Genomic DNA, 23,905 nt, shown 5'->3' on the forward strand with positions numbered 1-23,905 from the left:
ATTCTAAAGGGTTATAAATAGTTCTAAAGGGTAATTCGAGAGGGTTTTAAATAGTTCTAATGGCTAATTCTAAGGTGTTCTAAAGGGTAATTATAAAGGGTTCAAAAGGGTAATTCTATTGTATTTCATTTGATTCTCGGCTATGCCAATTTAATATTAAAAATGCCAAACTGAATCAGTTCCTTTGGACATGGGTGTGATTATTTTCCTGTTTGCCTGTCAAACAAAATTGAAAATCATTCCAAACAGGAAATTTCCTGATTTTAGGATCTTCATAAACGACACAAACAACAAGTACAAATAACCATTATGACCTATAAGGTGGTGTATAAGACGTTGCATATACAGTGATAAACTTCCGGATTATTTCCCTACAAACTTCAAAATTATTAGCCGGCGAAGACGGTGTTGTGAATGAACGCGTACGTATTATGTTGAAAAGCCAGATTTAGCTGGATCCCTTGAGAATTTCGAAGCTTTGACGCACCAAATCGCTCTATGGAGGCCGCCATCTTGCAGATGCGGAAGTATGCATAAAAATTGCGAAAAAGTTCAATTGGAGTTTGTTTCACCCGTCTTTTTTTGATTCAATCTTATGCACCTCTAATTTGTAATTAAAATACTTTTAGACAAAACCTCGTTCCCCAGGCCCACACGGGCCCTGGTTATCTTCAACGAAAATTGTCACCACACACCGGAACAAATGAGATTCGAGTATTTGAAAAAATATTTCAAAATTACCGTGTTTCGGAGGCTGAAAACGGCGTTAAATATTCTAAAATTGACGAAGAATTATTTTTTAGAAATCTCGCGGCCGCAGGGGATAGTTTTTCACGACCGGAAATATCCGAAGTTGAGACGGAATTCACCGAATTAATCAAGAAGGAAATTTTATCAATTTTAATCTCATCCAGAATGCAAATGGTGTCATTTTGAACTAGGTACGGTACCTACTGCACCTACCTACTACCAACTACCTAACCTACTGATGCCATAGTGATGGGTAAAATAGTGGCAGAGGCTTTGGCTTCGCCGGCTCATTGCAGCTTTGCAGTCGGTACTAGTATTTTATTTAATATGAAATTATATATTTAAATAATGTGGAACACTAATCGCCTTTTTAGCACTTTCAAAACCCTTCCATTTAGCAGTACTTGGACATGTTATTTAAGGTGGTGTACAGGACACCATCAACGACGATGAACTTCCAGAATATTTTTAATACGATCTTTAAAATCATTATTTTATTTAAATTGAATTATAAACTTTAACACTGGATGGGGGTAAGGTGTTCTATTAACTCTCTAGCTAGCTTTTGTCTTTCAACATGTCATGGAAATATGAATGGGGTAGGATATCATGCAACAACAACAACCTTCTTAATCGCTAAAGAGAGTAATTAACACCAAATTATAATAACCCTGTCTGTTGACAACTTTGTATTACTTTCTGTTTCTGTATACATATACTGTATATTGCATATATATATATATATATATATATATATATATATATATATATATATATATATATATATATGTATATATATACAGACTTGGCATTTAATATGGAATATTTTTTTTGTGGGGGTGAACTTACTTTTCAAGATGTCTTCGAACCAAAAGTTCATTGGAATTATGTTGAAATTATTCTAGATTTTGTTAATGTGACCTTTAAAAGAACAAAAAACCACATTTGACATTTCGAAGCAAATAAATTGATCCTTGAAAGTGATGTAAACTGATATCGAACTCAATTCACGGACAGTACTGTGTTAAACTTCTGTACGTTTTCCAGAAGTATCTCTGTATTTTGCACATTAGCCAAAAAAAAATTCAACAAAAACAAAAGCTAAATTATGACTGGGATTACGGACAGTAAAACAGTTCAGTACTTCGTGTAACCCCCACGAGCATTCAGGAGAGCACGTACACGTCGAGGCATGCTGTTCACGAGATTTGCCAAGGTTTGGACAGGAATCGCTTGCCATGCAGTGACAATAGCCTGCTGCAATTCAGGCACAGAGGCAGGCTGCTGGTCCAAGTTGTCGATTTGACGCGTTAATTCTGCCCACAAGTTCTCTATCGGATTCATATCCGGGGACATGGCAGGCCACTCCATATGCTCTACACCACGGTCAGCAAGAAAGTGTTGGATCATGCGAGCACGATGCGGCCGTGCATTGTCATCTTGGAAGACAAAGTTTCCTCGAAAGGCTGCACGAGCAAATGGAAGCAATGTTTCTTCCAGAATGGCCCTGTACTTGAACTGGTTCATTTCCATTCAGAACAACCAGGTCAGTTTTGCCCCCTGCATGAAAAGCAGCCCAAACGGTCACCCCACCACCTCCAGCTTGGACCCTTGGCACTATACAATCTTTGTTGTAGGCTTCATGCACTTGTCTGCGCACTCGGACGCGGCCATCTTGACGATAGACCAGAAATCTAGACTCGTCACTGAAGATCACGTGATTCCAGTGTCCTGGCTGCCATTGACGGTGCTCTCTGGCCCACTGCAATCGGCGCTGGTGGTGTTGTCTGGTCAGGCGTGGCTTTCTCAGGGGACGCCTGGCACGATAGCCTGCTTGAACCAGTCGTTGGTTGACTAGCCTTCTGGATACAGGCACATTTGTCAGTTGCTGCCACTCAGCCCTAAGCCGATTAGCTGACTTGGTGTGGCCATTGCGGACTAACTGGTGCAGCTGGCGATCATCCCTCCTTGTGGTTCTGCGGGGACGTCCTGGCCTCGGTATTGGAGTAGGGACACCCCTCTGAGCCTTTCGTTTCAGGATCTTTGACACCTGACCTTGAGTGATGCCATACTGCCGAGCAATCGCACGCTGTTTCATGCCGTAATTTCATAAAGCCACCACTCCTTGACAAACAGCATTGTCGAGTTGACCGACCATCTCCAGAGGAAGCGGCAATAACTTTTGGAGACGTGCAGCAGCTGTTTTCCACTAATACAGAACGCAACAACCCTTGTATACCCGACTGTGAAGCCAATCATCAAATGCACCTGTCCGTACATTTTGCCACGCCACCTGTGATATAATCCTGTTGTTGACTTCTTGCTGCGACAGACAATCAGTGACATGGTTCTTTTAACAAATAAATCACCAAAGTGTAAAAGAAACTCACCAGATTGATATACTGAGTTAAGAAAGTAAACCCAAGTCAAGAAAAAAAAAAATTCCATATTAAATGCCAAGTCTGTATATTTGTGTTGCAGGTCTATGTAGCTTGTGAAGGTATTGAAGACCAAATTCATTTCACCCCTGACCCCCAGGTATGTGGGGTATTTTAGCCAGCTGCTATCTGGTCGGGTGAAGGTGAACAGCCAGCCATTGTTCTTGCATGGATTGCTGTTACACCAGCTACCCAGTTTGTCACCTGCTGGTGGTACGTTGCTCACGCTGCTTTCTCTTGTTGCTGCACTCTGCCTTTTGTTAGGAGAAACCATAAAAATGAAATATGGCATCTTGCTATTTAGGGGTGGGATGTGGGGCATGGTGAGGACCTGCAGATCTTTCTCTCTCTCTCTCTCATAGGCTGCCGCCCCTTCATCAAGATCTACCAGGCCTTGCAGCTAATATACACCTCAGAGGTCTTGTAAGTACACATTAGATACCTCAATTATCTCAAACGTACTCCATATATACACCTCAATTATGTCCTTATAAACCAGGTTTATCAACTTTAAAAGAACATTCCAGCAGCATGGCATCTTCACACATCACTGTGGAATCACTGGCCATCAATATCCAATAATTATCCATTTTTATATCTCATTTTGAATAAATATTCAAGGTTTAATGCTGACATTTGCAGGCCCAAGTAGTTTGAGTGTGTTATAGAATGTCAAGGCCCCATTGAGGTCAGTTTCATCCAGCAATCTTGTGAAGGTGCGGAATGGGCTGCACGCACATGCCACTTCCTGATGGTGTCTGTGGATGCAATTTCAGTGAGGTGCCCCCTGGGATGGACCTGCTGTGCATCAACATGGTGCCTGGCTTGCCTCTCAAAGGGGACATCATGGTACGTCGAGAACCTCTAAACACCTCTTTGTACTTCCTTTTAGCTAACTTGTGTGGGAATCCGACCCATCTAGCAAAACGTGTTCTTCTATTTAGAAAAGACATTGCAGGGTACTGAGTTTACACAAGGAGGTGCATTAGAATCCTGGTATAACAAATGTGTTTTAAAACAAAACATTGCTCTTAATGAACAATCATCCTGGCCTGGACTAATGCAATTTTTTGTGGAAAGTAGCTTATCACATTCCCAAACCATACTAGAATACAAGACCTGTCACTTCACTGGCGAGAATACCAATCTTATGGATAGAGATAGATTTATGTATGCATGTGAGAGCAATTTTGAGATCACATGAGTCTTCCCCTCCATGAAGCACCATGTCGCATCAGTCCACCACCCGTCACATATGGAGAATACAGTGCAGCAGGGAAGAAGGAAATTCTACTATTTTTGCTTATGTAATAAATAGATGGTATAGTGTTTTGACCGACAGGTTTTCAGAGAAAATAAATAAAAATTGATACAATTTTCAGAGAAAAGAAGCATTCTGAGTATTGCGCTGCAATACATGTCCCCTACCGGCAGTCTGTCGTCCGGAAAACTGTTGGGGAAATTACCAAAGTTCAAAGTGCCATAACTTTGTCAAAAATGATCGAAACGTCGTGAAGTTCGAACTTGATCTGTAACTTATCATGAGGAAACCATGTACCAAGTTTGAAATCATTAGCATTAAGAGTTTAGAAAAAAAGTCCGGAAAACTGTTCTTTGTGTGGCGGACTGACAGACTGACAGACTGACAGACTGACAGACGGACAGACTGACAGACTGACAGATGGAGGGACAGAGTGCAAACCTATAGTCCCCTCCGGTATACACCGGTAGGGGGCTAATAAGGGGGGGGGGGGGGGGGAGAATGGAAGGAGGACAAATTTACCCGTGTAAAGAGTGTTTTCACCTTAGCGTTGCCCTGGTAAAGGAAATTGTAATACCCTCTGACACCACCACCAGGTGGCGCTACATGGTACACATTTACATAGAGGATTTATGTCCCTTCTCGGCCCCACGCCTCCACGTGAGGCTGCGGCCACATAGCCTGTTACCCCACACACAAAGTTGTATTTCTACCCCGAGTTTGGAGATTGTAACTTAAAGGATGTGGCCATGCATAAGGAACAAAGACCCTGAAGACCCATTTTACCTTTCAGACCCTTTTAACACTTTAGACACCTTTAGATCCTTCCCCCTTCAGACCTTTTATACCGTTTAGACCCCTAGAATCTTCAGAATTCATAGAACCCAAATTCCCCTAGACCATAACACCATTTAGACCCCTTAGACCATCAGACAGATTGGACAGCTTGGACCCTTGACCATTTAGAGATTTACACCACTCGATATCGATTGAGGGTTTTTGTTTTTAACAAATGTGTTTATGGTTTTTTAAATGTAAATTTGAACGCTTTCCGTCGGTTCTGTGATTTTTCCCGGTGTATCGGCTTCGGTGTCCGTCGGCACACCAAATTTCAGCTTTCTACGACACCTGGAAGGTACCGAACATTAATATCAGTCAGTCAGTGGTGGAAAGAGCTTTATACGTCAGATGAACGCGTTGCTGATGAATGAAATGAAATACATGTCGAGCACTTGCTGCATCCAGGCCTCCTTGGCTATGTGCGGCTGTTGCTGGGTATGTACGATGGAGAACGTGCCTTCATGTCTGCGCATTTACTTTCAAGTACACGAAGCCTTGAGGAATGCGTATCTAAGATCCACAGCCTGTATGTCAAGCACTTGTTCTTTGAGTATATCCACTGTGCGGCCCCCTACTCGGCTGCATAGTTTTCGGAGTCTGGCCGGTTCTGTGTTCCTAATGGTGCCATGAAGTCAAGGTGGTGCGTGTGGAAACCTTGCGCCGACATACCGCTGTGATGGTGAAACCGGCATCGGTTTGGATGAAAGACATTTACTGTTGATTGTTATTGATGATTGTCTGGAACGAGCATGCTGGGAAACTTCCCATCGTTATGCTTGGAAAGATATGATGGTAAATTTCTCCACGCAGTTGGCTGTTGATCTGACAATTCACCTTTCAAACGTCCGGCGGTGAAATGCCCCAATGTGACACTTTGACCTAAACTCACAGTTCAAAATCGACTCCGCATTACAAGAGGAAGCACTAACGTTTTATTTAATGTTGAGTTATTCATTTTTCCAGGGTTATGTTGTTTTCTTGAGCTTTCTAGGAAAACTATACGTTGAAATACCATTGAAAATTTATCCCTTTGAAAAGTCGGGAATAAGAATGTTGTTGCAAGTTATGAACTATAAGGGCACTCGGTAGAGCACAAACCTCCGCCAGGCTCACTAGTTTATGTTTTGTATTCACTGATAGACCAGATCTGCATTCGCACCTGACCCAAAATCTAATCAGCTTGTTCTGGTCACCTAACCAACTCGTCCACCAAGTTTAGTCATAACTCGTCCATAACTTTTATAAATATCATGTTATATAATCGCTTTTAGCCCGATCTCTCAATGGTGAAGAACCACTTAAAAATTAAATAATTCTCATATCCGAATCCATATTCAGATCTTCACCAAAATCGAACCAATTAGTCATTGTCACACATCCAACCTCTCCACCAAGCTTCGTCCAAATCTGTCTTTAACTTTTTGAGATATCCTGATATATGTCGGTTTTGGCCCGATCTCCGAATGGTGAAGAATCACTTGAGATTAAAATAAATCTCGTATCCGAATCCATATTCAGATCTTCACCAAAATCGAACCAATTAGTCCTTGTCACACATCAAACCTGTCCACCAAGCTTCGTCCAAATCTGTCTTTAACTTTTTGAATATCCTGCTATATGTCGGTTTTGGCCCCATCTCCCACTGGTGAAGAGTCACTTAAGATTAAAATAATTCTCGTATCCGAATCCATATTCAGATCTTCACCAAAATTGAATCGATTCTTCCTCGCCATACACCCAACCGGTCCACCAAGTTTCGTCCAAATCCGTCCACAACTTTTTGAAATATCCTGCTATGTATCGTTTTTGGCCCAATCTCCCAATGGTGAAGAATCACTTAAGAAATTCTAGTAGCCGGATCCGAATCCGGATCTTTACCAAAATCTAATAATTTCATCCTTGTTACACATGCTACATCTCTGCCAGCTTTCGTCCGAATCCAGCGACAATTTTTTGAGATATCTTGCTCACAAACAGACAGGGGGGAAACACGACCTCCATCCACCTTCGGTAACTAGAACGGCAGTCTGTGGAGCACATAGCTCCACCAGACTCACCAGACTCACCAGGTTACGTTTTGTATCCCACTAACAGGACGGATCTGGATTCGGACCTGAACCAAAATCTAATCGGCTTGTTCTTGTCACTTACCCAACTCATCCACCAAGTTTTGTCACAACTTGTCCATAACTGTTTGAAATATCATGCTTTATATTGTTTTTGGCTCTATCTCTCAATGGTGAAGAATCACTTAATTACTCCCGCTAGGGAGTAATGCATTCGATCGTGTGTGTGTGTGTGTGTGCGTGTGTGTGTGTGTGTGTGTATATGTGTGTTCGTATGTTCGTGTGTTCGTGTATTTGTGAACAAGATATCTGGAAAAGTTCTGAACGGATTTGGATGAAAGTTGGTGGGATGATTGCCCTTGGGATAAGGAAGAATTGATTAGTTTTTGGTGAAGCTCAGGATATTATTCCGGATCCAGGAATTATTTTTGTGAAATTTTTGGGGAATTTTTTCTCTGTTTTACTGCATTAAAGCTTTTATTCTTATTCTTAAATGATGTTTTTCTCCTAATTCCGAGATATATCAAAATAAATTCTCTGACAGTTAGGGCCTACTTTATTTTTCATTTATTGTTTTGGGGAGATGGGATGTTAAACAAAACGTATTATTCCAACTTGACCCATGGCGGGAGTATGCGCTCTACTGAGTGGCGTTCTAGTTTTTGTTTTAATTCTCGAATCCGGATCTTCAGGAAAATCGAATGTTCAACTACGGCTCAGGGAATAATCACACTGAATATGAATGATCGTTCTAAAGTCATTTTCCCCGCTAGAGCGGGGGTTAGCCTTGCGGGCCCCATAACAATCATGGTTCCCTGTTTGAGGCAATGTTTTTATGGCCGGATGCCCTTCCTGACGCCAACCCTTGGTCGCCTCTTGCAATGCGCAGGGATACGGTGTACCTATTCTAAACCGGGGTATACACCAGGATCATTCATCCCTGCAAGCTGGTTCTCAATTAGCCGACCTCGGAAGGATGACAGGCTGAGTCAACCCCCCTGGCGTTAATTCAGCGATCGACCGGGATTCGAACCCAGGATCCCAGGATCCCAAGCCGGCACCCTAACCGCTAAGCCAACACCAGGGATTCATGGAATAATCACACTAAAATACGCAATTTGGTGTCTATCTGTCTGTCTGTCTGACAGCGATACATTCAGTCGTTACTTATCCAATCTTAACCGAACTTGCCAGGAGGACTAAGGGTCACATGATGGAGGTTGTATCGAATTCAATGGCCTCCCTCCCCAAGGGGGGGGGGGGCTGGGGGGTGGGGGGTTCGTCTTGGGTGAAATCCATGTTAAGGTGTATATCCGTGTTAAGATAGCTTATTGTGGCATTTTCCCAAGGTCGATTCTAATAACAAAAGTACCAACAACACTCATGATAATAGCCTAATAATGTCATTACAAAACAATATTAATACTAATAATATCCCATCTCACCAAGGGTTTTTTCTCCTTGAACAAGACGTGTTAACGTGTATAAATAGCTTATCATGGCCTTTCGTGGGTTACCCCCACCACAAGTAAAAATATTTTTAAAATCACAAACACGTACATGATTACCTTTTGAAACAATCACTATGGCTGTTTAACCCGAAACTGAAATTAGGAAACCTGGGTGTGGTCAGTTACCAAACAGCTAGCTAGCGCTTGTCAAGCCTACCGTTCCTTATCAACGGGTTTGAATCGAGCGCTTGCTCGAATGCTTAAGCCACTTGGTGAGCGCTCTACAAGAAACTTGGTAAATGAACACACCTGTGACGTTCTTGAGGCCCAAGCCTAGATCTGCTGCAATCTATATACCCCAGAGAGGATAATAACATGACCCTTCCTGCTGCTATCATATGGAGTCATTGTACTAGTCAAACAAATAACTAAACTGCTATGTTGTTTAGATACACTGTCCAATGAAGGAAAATGTTATGCTCGCTGTTACACCTGAACATATACCGCTTGAACTTTGCTTCAAATGTGTACAACTTTGCTGTAGAAATGGCAGATTTCAAGTTGGGCTCAAAGATCAAAGAGTGAGAGTCCCTGGGCCGAACTCAAAGCTTGTAACGAGAGGACAAATGATTTGCCTCCTTAATCTCCTTCTTCAGTGGAACAAGGACTTGTGGTATGCAAATGAATGGGCTTCTCTTTTCCAGGTAGTGTGTTACCATATGCTGGAGAAAGGCAGGAAGCGGGAAGCCATCTTCCGGATGCAGTTTCACACGTGTGTTGTGCAGAACTTCTCTCCTCTGGTGCTCAGAAAAGCTGATCTGGACAATGCTTGCACAGGTAAGGGGTCCTGTATCTGGGTACTTGGTTGTTGGTGGATGACTAGGGTGCCAGGGGTCACCCGGCACCCCTGTAGGTTAGTGCAGGAATTTGTAATTTGTTCAGGGTGCCGGGCGATAACTCACCTACTTTTCACAAAGGACACCGTGGGATATTTAATGTCCGTCAACTAATCCTGGTAGATGGAACGCTCCGTTTAATGTCCATCTGAGGACGGCACACACATTTATGAATCACCATGCCTGTGATACACCAGCATGAGAGTTTATAGCTGGGCAGAGATTGGAACCCTGCAAAGATGGTGCAAAGGGGAGGTTCACCACTTAATGACTATCGGGGATGCCTCTTCATGGTGGTTGTACCCCCAATTCAAGTTGTGGGCCAAATCTTCCCCATTCTTCCCTGCTGCCCGGATTCGTCAGGGCAGTGCGGTCACGGTCAGAGTGCCGATCAGTTCGGTCCCCATGGACCGGCCCTTAGCTCTCTCTTCTCTTTCTCTTTCTCTTTCTCTTTCTCTTTCTCTTTCTCTTTCTCTTTCTCTCTCTCTCTCTCTCTCTCTCTCTCTCTCTCTCTCTCTCTCTCTCTCCCTCCCCCCCTGACTTCGTGAAGGTGGGGAGTACACAATCCTGGATGTGGGCGATCTCTGGGTCGCTTCTGGGAGATAGATCGGCTCTCTCCATGCTGTGGGCTTGTTCGAGAGAACAGTGCAGGGCTATAAAACACCAACAACAACAACCACTCAATGTCTACGGTACATATACTGTGCATTTGAAGATGTAAACCGACCATTCCTTTCATACCGTGAGGTGCTTAGGGCTGCCGCGGCAGTTTCATTGGCTAAGGAGTACAATCCTGGATGGGTCGCCACTCTGACGCATGATACTCGAATGACTCATTCGTCCCAGCAAGCTGGTACTCAATTTACCGACCTCAGAAGGATGACAGGCTGAGTCAACCCACGTGGTGTTAATTCAACGGCTAACAGGGGCTTGAGCTCAGGACCCGAATACCTTAAGCCAGCCACCTTAACACCAAGCTTACATTTCAATACATAAAGACATTTAAATGTTGTAATTTTTTTGTGTACATACTTGTAAGTTACAGTTGGTTTCTGCCACATTTATGGTTACGATAATTCAAGACGTTTTTGCAAAAGATATTCTCTGATTGGTTGATACAATCAGTGTTGTCCCAAAAAGTTCATCAAAAGATGGATGCTGCCAAAAAACGGTGTTGTCGGGTCATAGAAGCTGAACATGTTTTGGATTTGAAACACGATATGACTGGATTTATTTAATTAAAAAGAAACCTTGTAAACCATGACACACTGTTGTAAAGCTGTCATTAGTCCATGAACATCAAGAGAACCTGACAGGTGGGTGAGTTTAGTGTCGTCTAGTGAAACAGTTGACATGACGCCATAACATGGAGGCCTTTACTTTTGGAGGATTCTAACCGCAGGCCTAAGGATTGAGGGACAGATAGCTCGGTGAAAACAAACATTGCCATTTGTGGAATTCTTTTCACACCACATGCTGATAAGCACTCTTACCTGGCGCCAGGTGTGGGCAAACCTTTACTCTGCTGGGAACTTAGTGTCTAGGAGTTAACATTTGGCCTGCACTATCATACAGAGAAAGCCTGGGTCTCGATAATCAATCAATCCCGACTTGATATTGGTCATGTGGTTCACCAATTTGATTTATTCTACATCGTGAATGCATACATATCTCACCTTCATTCGATTACACACTTGGTCTGCTGCTTGTATCGTCACTGAGGGATAACGGGGGTTTTGGCTCCACTCCGTTCCATAATAACACATCATTTAGTGTTTTTATACAATAATACATATAACCTAATATAAATAAATAATGATATATGAGTATTATGTTCTACCAAAGAAAGCAATAAAATCAGTGGCGTTCTACTGTACCAGCTATAAACATTCTTATCATCAAGTATAATATTATGCATATATTATAATGAAAATGATACTGGCGTATAATGGAGGAAGAAACTGAAGGTTTCCCTCGAGCATGTGGATAGGAGAGGCCCCAATTCCTCACATCAGACTGCAAACAGTACTTTTGCATAAATTGTCCACTGCTAGGATTCCCAATATTCCATATAGTCCACTGTTAGGATTCTCAATATTCCATATAGACCACTGCTAGGATTCCCAATATTCCATATAGACCACTGCTAGGATTCCCAATATTCCATATAGACCACTGTTAGGATTCCCAATATTCCACATAGTCCACTGTTACGATTCCCAATATTCCATATAGACCACTGCTAGGATTCCCAATATTCCATATACACCACTGTTAGGATTCCCAATATTCCATATAGTCCACTGCTAGGATTCCCAATATTCCATATAGACCACTGCTAGAATTCCCAATATTCCACATAGTCCACTGTTACGATTCCCAATATTCCATATAGACCACTGCTAGGATTCCCAATATTCCATAGAGACCACTGTTAGGATTCCCAATATTCCATACAGACCAATGTTAGGATTCCCAATATTCCATATCGACCACTGCTAGGATTCCAAATATTCCATAGAGACCACTGCTAGGATTCCCAATATTCCATATAGACCACTGCTAGGATTCCCAATATTCCATATAGACCACTGCTAGGATTCCCAATATTCCATATAGACCACTGCTCGGATTCCCAATATTCCATATAGTCCACTGCTAGGATTCCCAATATTCCAAATAGACCACTGCTAGGATTTCCAATATTCCATATAGACCACTGCTATGATTCCCAATATTCCATATAGACCACTGCTAGGATTCCCAATATTCCATACAGACCACTGTTAGGATTCCCAATATCCATATAGACCACTGCTAGGATTCTCAATATTCCATATAGACCACTGTTAGGATTCCCAATATTCCATATAGACCACTGCTAGGATTCCCAATATTCCATATAGACCACTGCTAGTATTCCCAATATTCCAAATAGACCACTGTTAGGATTCCCAATATTCCATATAGACCACTGCTAGGATTCCCAATATTCCATATAGACCACTGCTAGGATTCCCAATATTCCATATAGACCACTGCTAGGATTCCCAATATTCCATAGAGACCACTGCTAGGATTCCCAATATTCCATATAGACCACTGCTAGGATTCCCAATATTCCATACAGACCACTGTTAGGATTTCCAATATTCCATATAGACCACTGTTAGGATTCCCAATATTCCATACAGACCACTGCTAGGATTCCCAATATTCCATATAGACCACTGTTATGTTTCCCAATATTCCATATAGACCACTGCTAGGATTCCCAATATTCCATATAGACCACTGCTAGGATTTCCAATATTCCATATAGACCACTGTTAGGATTCCCAATATTCCATACAAACCACTGCTAGGATTCCCAATATTCCATACAGACCACTGTTAGGATTCCCAATATTCCATACATACCACTGCTAGGATTCCCAATATTCCATACAGACCACTGTTAGGATTCCCAATATTCCAAACAGACCACTGTTAGGATTCCCAATATTCCATATAGACCACTGCTAGGATTCCCAATATTCCATATCGACCACTGCGAGGATTCCCAATATTCCACATAGACCAATGTTAGGATTCCCAATATTCCATACAGACCACTGCTAGGATTCCTAATATTCCATATAGTCCACTGCTGGGATTCCCAATATTCCATATAGACCACTGCTAGGATTCCCAATATTCCATACAGACCACTGTTAGGATTTCCAATATTCCATATAGACCACTGTTAGGATTCCCAATATTCCATACAGACCACTGCTAGGATTCCCAATATTCCATATAGACCACTGTTATGTTTCCCAATATTCCATATAGACCACTGCTAGGATTCCCAATATTCCATATAGACCACTGCTAGGATTTCCAATATTCCATATAGACCAATGTTAGGATTTCCAATATTCCACATAGTCCACTGTTAGGATTCCCAATATTCCACAAAGACCAATGTTAGGATTCCCAATATTCCACATAGTCCACTGTTAGGATTCCCAATATTCCATACAAACCACTGCTAGGATTCCCAATATTCCATATAGACCACTGTTAGGATTCCCAATATTCCATACAAACCACTGCTAGGATTCCCAATATTCCATACAGACCACTGTTAGGATTCCCAATATTCCATACATACCACTGCTAGGATTCCCAATATTCCATACAGACCACTGTTAGGATTCCCAATATTCCAAACAGACCACTGTTAGGATTCCCAATATTCCATATAGACCACTGCTAGGATTCCCAATATTCCATATCGACCACTGCGAGGATTCCCAATATTCCACATAGACCAATGTTAGGATTCCCAATATTCCATACAGACCACTGCTAGGATTCCTAATATTCCATATAGTCCACTGCTGGGATTTCCAATATTCCATATAGACCACTGTTAGGATTCACAATAATCCACATAGACCAATGTTAGGATTTCCAATATTCCACATAGTCCACTGTTAGGATTCCCAATATTCCACATAGTCCACTGCTGGGATTCCCAATATTCCATAGAGACCACTGCTAGGATTCCCAATATTCCACATAGTCCACTGTTAGGATTCCCAATATTCCACACAGACCAATGTTAGGATTCCCAATATTCCTCATAGTCCACTGTTAGGATTCCCAATATTCCACATAGACCAATGTTAGGATTCCCAATATTCCACATAGTCCACTGTTAGGATTCCCAATATTCCATATAGACCACTGTTAGGATTCCCAATATTCCATAGAGACCACTGCTAGGATTCCCAATATTCCACATAGTCCACTGTGAGGATTCCCAATATTCCACATGGACCAATGTTAGGATTCCCAATATTCCACATAGACCACTGTTAGGATTCCTAATATTCCACATAGACCAATGTTAGGATTCCCAATATTCCATATAGACCACTGCTAGGATTCCCAGTATTCCATATAGACCACTGCTAGGATTCCCAATATTCCATATAGACCACTGTTAGGATTCCCAATATTCCACATCGACCAATGTTAGGATTCCCAATATTCCATATAGACCACTGTTAGGATTCCCAATATTCCACATAGACCACTGTTAGGATTCCCAATATTCCATATGGACCACTGTTAGGATTCCCAATATTCCACATATTCCACTGTTAGGATTCCCAATATTCCATATAGACCACTGTTAGGATTCCCAATATTCCACATGGACCAATGTTAGGATTCCCAATATTCCATATAGACCAGTGCTAGGATTCCCAATATTCCATATAGACCACTGTTAGGATTCCCAATATTCCACATGGACCAATGTTAGGATTCCCAATATTCCACATAGACCAATGTTAGGATTCCCAATATTCCACAGAGACCAATGTTAGGATTTCCAATATTCCACATCGACCAATGTAAGGATTCCCAATATTCCATATGGACCAATGTTAGGATTTCCAATATTCCACATAGTCCACTGCTAGTATTCCCAATATTATACATAGTCCAATGATGGTATTCCCAATATTCCACATAGACCAATGTTAGGATTTCCAATATTCCACATAGTCCACTGCAATGATTCCCAATATTATACAAAGTCCTTTGCTGTGATTCCCAATATTCCACATAGCCCATTGCTATGTTCCCAATATTCCACATAGTCCATTGCTATGATTCCCAATATTATACAGAGTCCACTGCTCGTATTCCCAATATTATACATAGACCATTGCTATGATTCCCAATATTCCACATAGTCCACTGCTATGATTCCCAATATTCCACATAGTCCATTGCTATGATTCCCAATATTCCACAAAGTCCATTGCTATGATTCCCAATATTCCACATAGTCCATTGCTATGATTCCCAATATTCCACATAGACCATTGCTATGATTCCCAATATTCCACATAGTCCATTGCTATGATTCCCAATATTCCACATCGTCCACTGCTATGATTCCCAATATTCCACATAGTCCATTGCTATGATTCCCAATATTCCACATCGTCCACTGCATGATTTCCAATATTCCACATAGTCCATTGCTATGATTCCCAATATTCCACATCGTCCACTGCTATGATTCCCAATATTCCACATAGTCCATTGCTATGATTCCCAATATTCCACATTGTCCACTGCTATGATTCCCAATATTATACATGGTCCACTGATATATTAATTTAGTCCAATATTCTATGTATTCCAATATTCCATACAATTACACATTCGTCACAACAATCCCCACAGCAGTGTCACACTCATAAAACACACACGGATGTGTGGAACGACAATCAGCTTACAACACCCTCTTATAATATGAGATCACTTGCAAGGAACTTCACTGCAGGAGGAGGCTATGCAGCAGTCCCATCACAGTATGTGCAATGGCTGCCAACTTATGGTTGTAAAGCATCACCTTTCATCACCTGTAAAAAGCAGCGCGTATCATTTTTAATCTTTGGTATGACTCGGTCATGTTTCGAATCACCGACCTCACAGACTTGGAGCTGACGCTCTAACCACTATAACACTATCTGGTTACACTCGGCTTATGCGGCTTCTTCTTCTTCTTGCAAGAATTTTGGCAAAAGTACAAATAACAAAAGCAACACATTTTGTAACCACAGAGTTCATAGAACACCTTACCCTGCACTGTCCTAAGAAAGGACATGGGCGGGGTCTAAGCACGACAAATTTGATTGGTCGACGACGTAAGATTCTGTAATATTTTGTCCAAGCCCGACTAAACGGATGGGTTTCGAAAGTGGGAAGAAGGTAATTTGTGTTCTACATTGTTGAAGTATATAATTCAATTGCAATAAAATAAAGATTGTAAAGGTTGGAGAAAAAAATATTCTGGAAGTTTACCGCCATTGATGCAGCATCTTTTACATCACCTTATCTAACACGTTCCATTATTTATTCGTACCTGTTGCTTGTGTCCTTTATGACATCCTTATAAACAGTACGTTTCCTGTTTAAAATGATTTTCAATTTGTTTCTCTGCCAGACTGTCAGATTGAATATAAATATTATCTCACTGCTTTCTGCGCATACACGATTGGGACAAATTCAGAGACAAAGTACGGTTAAACTACAGGTTCGTTTTCCGATTCATGTTCAAAATATAACGTTCAATTTCATTAAGCTGTTCCGAAATCATAAACATGTTTGCAGACAGACAGACAGACAGACAAGTCTGTCTATTGCTTAACCCTACTTTTTGCTTGGTGTGCGTGTGGTAATGAAGGTAACTTAACATGGTGTGCCTTTTCAGGTGTTTACCCAAATACACAAAACTCGAATGTGAGACTCGTCACGCTCTAATGTGTGTGTCTTGTCCATGCGCCATGGTCCCGCTAATCACAATGTTCATCTCCATGTTCACAGATGCCAGATTCCCTGATGAAGGCAGTTTGGAGTTGATTTTCTCACCGGATCCTGATAAACCCCCGGGTATGTATTGGTGTTTTTTTTTGTTTGTTTGTTTTTTGTATACAAGATCGAGGCTCGTGTAAGAGCTAACATTAATCACAAAAGGACAAACTGACACATAAAACATAAGATAAAGGGAGTGGGAGACTAGATGGGGAAAGAGAGGGAAGCACACAAGTACAACATTTGAGAGCAGGGACATCGGGAGATCTGTGGGAGAGAGAGGGCTTGGGGGGAGGAGGCACGGGAAGGGGGGTGGGGGGTGGGAGAGGTATAAAACACATGGACACTGCTAGGACTTCCAGGAAAGAAGTCGGAATTTCAAAAAATTGGATCTGGGGTGAATTAACTGGGGTAGAAAGATCAAGGTTTTGGATGGGGGAAGACAAGAGATGGTGGTTAACAACTGTTTTAAAGACCTGGAGGGAGGAGTGGGATTGAAGAGAGTGAGGGAGTTTGTTCCAGAGGCGGGAGAAAAGAGGAATGAAAGAGTGAAGGTGAGCAGAGAGTCTTGATTTTGGCAGTTTAACCAGAAGAGGGTTGCTGGCAGATCTTGTGCGACCTGTAGGAATATTTGGGGGACAGAGCACAGATAGAGCTGGGGGAGCAAGGCCGGATAGGAGTCGGTAAAAGACAGAAAGACCACCAACCTACCTGCGGTGAGCGAGTGAAAGGCCCTCGTAGATAGATTCATCACGGGAGATTCCAATGATTCTGAACGCTTTGGTTTCAACAGCGTGAAGACGAGCTAGGTGTGAGGCAGGAGCACCAGCCCAGAGGGGAGAGCAGTATTCCATTGAGCTGCGGATGAAAGCCTTGTATGTGGTGACGAGCTCAGGTATGCCAAGGAAGGACTTCGCACGACAGAGGATGCCCAGTCGGCGACTGGCTTTGGAGGCCAGCTTGGAAATGTGGTTTTCCCAGGAAAGATCATGGCAGATAGTGAGACACAAAAGCTTGAGTGACAGAACTTCTTGGAGAGGATTGTTCAGAAAGTAGATGGGAGGATTGTCCAGTCGGTCTTTTCGGAGAGACATAGTAAGACATGTTTCTGATACTAACTGCTATTGCATACCTAAGACATCATCAAACCTGGATATGTGCTTGAATATATCACAGACCTGAATATGTTTACCTTCTAAGGTGAATGGATAGATTTGAAAGATTATCCCACGGTTTTTCTAGAAATTATTTTTCTTTCATTCCACCAACTATTCCAATGTTTCGCAGCCCGCGTCATAAATTGGCATCTGGAAGCATCCAAATTCCATGAACAAGCTCTTGGGATCACTGTGGAATCTCTTCGCTCTTTCATTGACGTTTCCTTAGCAATATCTTAATCCTGAGTGCAGGATTTTGGGATCGAAATCAATTTTCATGGATCTTTACCCTGTGCTATATTCACTTGCACATCCCAGTGGTGACAACGGCCAGGGTGGTTGGCTTTGGGTCAAACCGACCCGAGATCAAAGTAACACCCGGCTCGACTTGGCTTGTCTTTTGAGGTCAGGAAACGATTACCAGTTTGCTTGGGGTAAGAGATCAGAAATAGTATATTTAGGGTGGGCAGCAGTGCATACCCCAAATACCAAAATGGCCGAAAAAGGGGATGCATTGTGACATCACCAACAAGCTATTATATTGGCCAATGACGTTGAGTATCATCACCATGCCATTACACTAGAATAAGTGCTTGTAAATGTCAATGTGTTGGTACTAACAATCATTGGCTACAAATAGGTATGATACCTGGTTTCCCAAAAGCCAAACGTGTTCCCTACTTTAAATAAAGTACGAGAGGGAGTGGACAAAATTTAATGATCGAAGAACCCTTTGAATTACGAATGAACCACTTTGGAATGTACCTTCTGATTCCGATGTACCGTAGTCTCGTGCAGAGCGTAGGTGCTGCTGAAGCAGTTTCTTGGCAAGAGTTATACTGGGTGGTTTGCCATTGCCTTCCCAGCAGTAGTTAGGGCAAAAAATTAGAATTTGACCAAGGTGATAGCGATAACTCGCCTACTCTTTGCAAAAGACACTGCGGGAGGTCTTTATTGCCCAACAACTAAGGCCGGCAGATAGGACACCCAGCTTAACATCCATCGGAGGGACATCGGAGGCACATTGATGAATCACCCTGCCTGTGAATCACCTGGATGGTAGTTTATAGGTAGGTCGGGATTTGATTTGAGGTGAGTGCTCGTACCTCTATAGTCTAGGTCTAGGACATCTTGCCAACCTGCGCTTTACCTTACGAATGCATAATCTGATCCAAACATTATTTTCCCCAAGAAAACTGAATTCCAAAAAACGAAACTTGTGATGAAATTATGATCGATTTCCGATCTCATCCATCGTGATGAAAACACGTGATTTAGTAAAAAAAAAAAAAAAAAAAAAAAGAAGACGTGGGTCGTGGGTCATATGTTCAATTATTTTTTATAAAACTTCCAAAAACAATTTTCTCGCTAAGGACATAATTTTCCTAAAATAAGACAAGTTTCCCTGAAACAACAAAACTATGAGAAAAAACTTCTTTCGTGATTTTCAACTTTCAAGAGACTTTTGTTGTTATTTTAAGAAACTATTTTGTTCCTAAGAAAACAACTTTTTGGCAGGGAATACCTTGGCTCTGATGAGTTGAGACACATTGGACACTGATATGAAATGGATGACATCCTTCTGAGACATTTTCACGAGTTACATTTTAATGAATCATTCCCTAGGCGTTAGTTGTAAAGTTTCTGAATCGCCCATTTGATAAACATCTGAATATGTTTAACCCGCCCCACATCTATCTACATGGCTCATCCAAGTTATGTTGTTGAAAGTTTACTTGCTCGTTCATTCAGCATTGCAAGTGTCACCGTGAATGTACTCACCGATTACCTCTTGTTTCCCTTTCACTGCTACAGATACAAAGATTTTTGGCAATAACCCTGGGATTCGTGTAAACAACGGGAAATCAGACCCGATAGTACGCTGGGATTCGTACCTGGACTTCAGCACCACAGGAATGCAGAGTACCAGCGGTGAGTGGACGTATGTTTGGGTGTGTTTGTGTGTGTGTGTGTGTTTGTTTGTGTGTGTGTGTGTGTGTGTGTGTGTGTGTTTGTTTGTGTGTTTGTTTGTGTGTGTGTGTGTGTGTGTGTGTATGTATGTGTGTGTGTGTGTATGTGTGTTTGTTTGTTTGTGTGTGTGTGTGTGTGTGCTTGTGTGTGTGTGTTTGTGTGTGCTTGTGTCTGTGTGTGTTTGTGTGTGCATGCATGGGTGTTTGTGTGTGCCTGTGTGTGCGTGCATGTGAGTTTGTGTGCGCATGCATGTGTGTTTGTGTGTTCTGTATGTGTGCATGTGTTTGTATGTTTGTGTGTGCATGTGCGTGCGTGTCTGTGTGTGTTTTTGTGTGCATGTGCGTGTGTGTGCGTGTTTGTGTGTGTGTGGTGTGTGTGTTGTGTGTGTGTGTGTGTGTGTGTGTGTGTGTGTGTGTGTGTGTGTGTGTGTGTGTGTGTGTGTATGTGTTATTATAACGTGTTACTATGACATGTTATTGTGCATTTGCACGTCTAAGTGAAGCACTTTCAACCTCTTCTGAAGGTTACCTGTCAGCTGCACCTTATCCCGATCGAGACTTGTCTTAATCTTAACGAGACCTATCAGCAGATCGAGACAGGGAGAGTGGAGAGAGTTGGCACACATAGGGAGTGAACTGGTGTGGTGAAGGACTGAAAGGCGGACGGATAGTTTAGTTTGGAGACATTCCAGATAACACTTGTTTGTACAAGCGAGTGAACTGGACCTCGTGTAGGCATCCGCCCTTGGCGGTGATTGGAGGGCCCAGTTTGCACCTGGGGTGCCTGCGTCGTCTTGGGTGGAGTTGCACGCAGGTTATTTACCTTCCCCAGCAGCCCTGCCATTTCAAGGTGCATCGTATTCTTTGTCCTCCCACTGGAAAAGTTTACTCCTATTTGTTTTCATCATGCAACCGCGTTGCTGGTTATCTGTAAGTAACTTTGTGAAGTTTTTAAAGTTCATGCGCAACTTCAATGTGGTGCTCTTTGTTGTGGTAGCTGAAGCAGATGTTTCGGGGTGTTTGGAAAAGTGTTTTGTTAACTTTCGACAATTTTTAGTATAAAAACACAAGAAGTGAAAGATGATATATTTGTGTAAAAACATCCGCTATTTAATCTGTTTATTAAATAACTCATTGCTGAGTTGCGAATCGTGTGTATGAATCAGACAGACTCCGCTGTTAATGTTTACAACATCAAGATGTTTATACTGTCTGTTTTTTTATTTATTTCCTGGTATTGAAAGAATTTTGTGCTTTCTTGTGTAAACTCGTCAGCTCGGCCAAATATGTGAACAGATCGTAAGGACTGTCTGCTTCGGGTTTTGGGATTTATCTCGAAACATATTTGGCCCGCGATGGGGCATCAGCCCGACTAGGGACTTGGATTTTGGGTACTGTCCATGCATCTGTCCTGAGCCTCAACTCGAAATAGACCAGAGGCTTCACACAAAAAAAGACCAGAGGCTTCACTCAAAAAAGACCGGAGACTCGACTCGAAAAAGAACTGAGCCTCGACTCGAAAAAGAACTGAGCCTCGACTCGAAAAAGAACTGAGCCTCGACTCGAAAAAGACTGGAGCCTCGACTCGAAAAAGCCCTAAAGCTTGACTCAAAATAGACCTGAGGCTTGACTCGAAAAAGACCTGAGGCTTGACTCGAAAAAGACCTGAGGCTTGACTCGAAAAAGACCTGAGGCTTGACTCGAAAAAGACCTGAGGCTTGACTCGAAAAAGACCTGAGGCTTGACTCGAAAAAGACCTGAGGCTTGACTTGAAAAAGACCTGAGGCTTGACTCTAAAAAGACTGAAGCCTCAACTCGAAAAAGACCTGAGGCTTGACTCGTAAAAGACCTGAGGCTTGACTCGAAAAAGACCTGAGGCTTGACTCGAAAAAGACCTGAGGCTTGACTCGAAAAAGCCCTGAGGCTTGACTCGAAAAAGACCTGAGGCTTGACTCGAAAAAGACCTGAGGCTTGACTCGAAAAAGACCTGAGGCTTGACTCGAAAAAGACCTGAGGCTTGACTCGAAAAGGACCTGAGGCTTGACTCGAAAAAGACCTGAGGCTTGACTCGAAAAAGACCTGAGGCTTGACTCGAAAAAGACCTGAGGCTTGACTCGAAAAAGACCTGAGGCTTGACTCTAAAGAGACTGAAGCCTCGACTCGAAAAAGACCTGAGGCTTGACTCGAAAAAGACCTGAGGCTTGACTCGAAAAAGACCTGAGGCTTGACTCGAAAAAGACCAGAGGCTTGACTCGAAAAAGACCTGAGGCTTGACTCGAAAAAGACCAGAGGCTTGACTCGAAAAAGACCAGAGGCTTGACTCGAAAAAGACCAGAGGCTTGACTCGAAAAAGACCAGAGGCTTGACTCGAAAAAGACCTGAGGCTTGACTCGAAAAAGACCTGAGGCTTGACTCGAAAAAGACCTGAGGCTTGACTCGAAAAAGACTGGAGCCTCGACTCGAAAATGACCTGAGGCTCGACTTGGTAAATCAGCAAAAAATAGAGGATTTTCCAGAAAGTTAAAGAGATCATTGATGAACATTAGGAATAGGACTAGGCCCATAACACATTTTATTTATATATTTCACCATTCCACTACCTATTTACCACCTCAAATTATTTTATTTATTTATTTATGTACACTTTACCATCCCCACTACTCACATACAACTGCTATTTATTTATTTATTTATGTACGCTTTACCATCCCCACTACTCACATACAATTCTGCTATTTATTTATTTATTTATTTATGTACGCTTTACCATCCCCACTACTCACATACAATTCTGCTATTTATTAATTTATTTATGTACACTTTACCATCCCCACTACTCACATACAATACTGCTATTTATTTATTTATGTACGCTTTACCATCCCCACTACTCACATACAATTCTGCTATTTATTTATTTATTTATGTACGCTTTACCATCCCCACTACTCACATACAACTGCTATTTATTTATTTATTTATGTACGATTTACCATCCCCACAACTCACATACAATTCTGCTATTTATTTATTTATTTATGTACGCTTTACCATCCCCACTACTCACATACAACTGCTATTTATTTATTTATTTATGTACACTTTACCATCCCCACTACTCACATACAATACTGCTATTTATTTAATTATTTATGTACGATTTACCATCCCCACTACTCACATACAATTCTGCTATTTATTTATTTATTTATTTATGTACGCTTTACCATCCCCCACTACTCACATACAACTGCTATTTATTTATTTATTGATGTACACTTTACCATCCCCACTACTCACATACAACTGCTATTTATTTATTTATTTATGTACGATTTACCCTCCACACTACTCACATACAACTGCTATTTATTTATTTATTGATGTACACTTTACCATCCCCACTACTCACATACAACTGCTATTTATTTATTTATTTATTTATGTACGCTTTACCATCCCCACTACTCACATACAACTGCTATTTATTTATTTATTTATGTACGATTTACCATCCCTACTACTCACATACAATTCTGCTATTTATTTATTTATTTATTTATGTACGCTTTACCATCCCCCACTACTCACATACAACTGCTATTTATTTATTTATTGATGTACACTTTACCATCCCCACCACTCACATACAACTGCTATTTATTTATTTATTTATGTACGATTTACCCTCCC

At 41.7% G+C, this 23,905-nt stretch overlaps 1 protein-coding gene across 7 annotated transcripts in view; it reads left to right on the forward strand.

Annotated features, from left to right (window-relative positions):
• Positions 1 to 23,905, forward strand: part of LOC137429477 (tensin-3) — a 386,475-nt gene that overhangs the window by 228,478 nt on the left and 134,092 nt on the right. For all 7 annotated transcript variants that reach the window (XM_068119427.2, XM_078780742.1, XM_078780746.1 and 4 more), the window contains 6 exons: positions 3,289 to 3,401; positions 3,551 to 3,611; positions 3,965 to 4,037; positions 9,511 to 9,643; positions 17,098 to 17,163; positions 20,058 to 20,174. In XM_068119427.2, the coding sequence (XP_067975528.2) occupies positions 3,289 to 3,401; positions 3,551 to 3,611; positions 3,965 to 4,037; positions 9,511 to 9,643; positions 17,098 to 17,163; positions 20,058 to 20,174 (563 nt within the window). The remainder of the gene's footprint in view (positions 1 to 3,288; positions 3,402 to 3,550; positions 3,612 to 3,964; positions 4,038 to 9,510; positions 9,644 to 17,097; positions 17,164 to 20,057; positions 20,175 to 23,905) is intronic.

This window comes from Myxine glutinosa, chromosome 6 (genome assembly GCF_964187855.1).
Source record: "Myxine glutinosa chromosome 6, kmMyxGlut1.1, whole genome shotgun sequence".
Classification (NCBI taxonomy): domain Eukaryota; kingdom Metazoa; phylum Chordata; class Myxini; order Myxiniformes; family Myxinidae; genus Myxine; species Myxine glutinosa.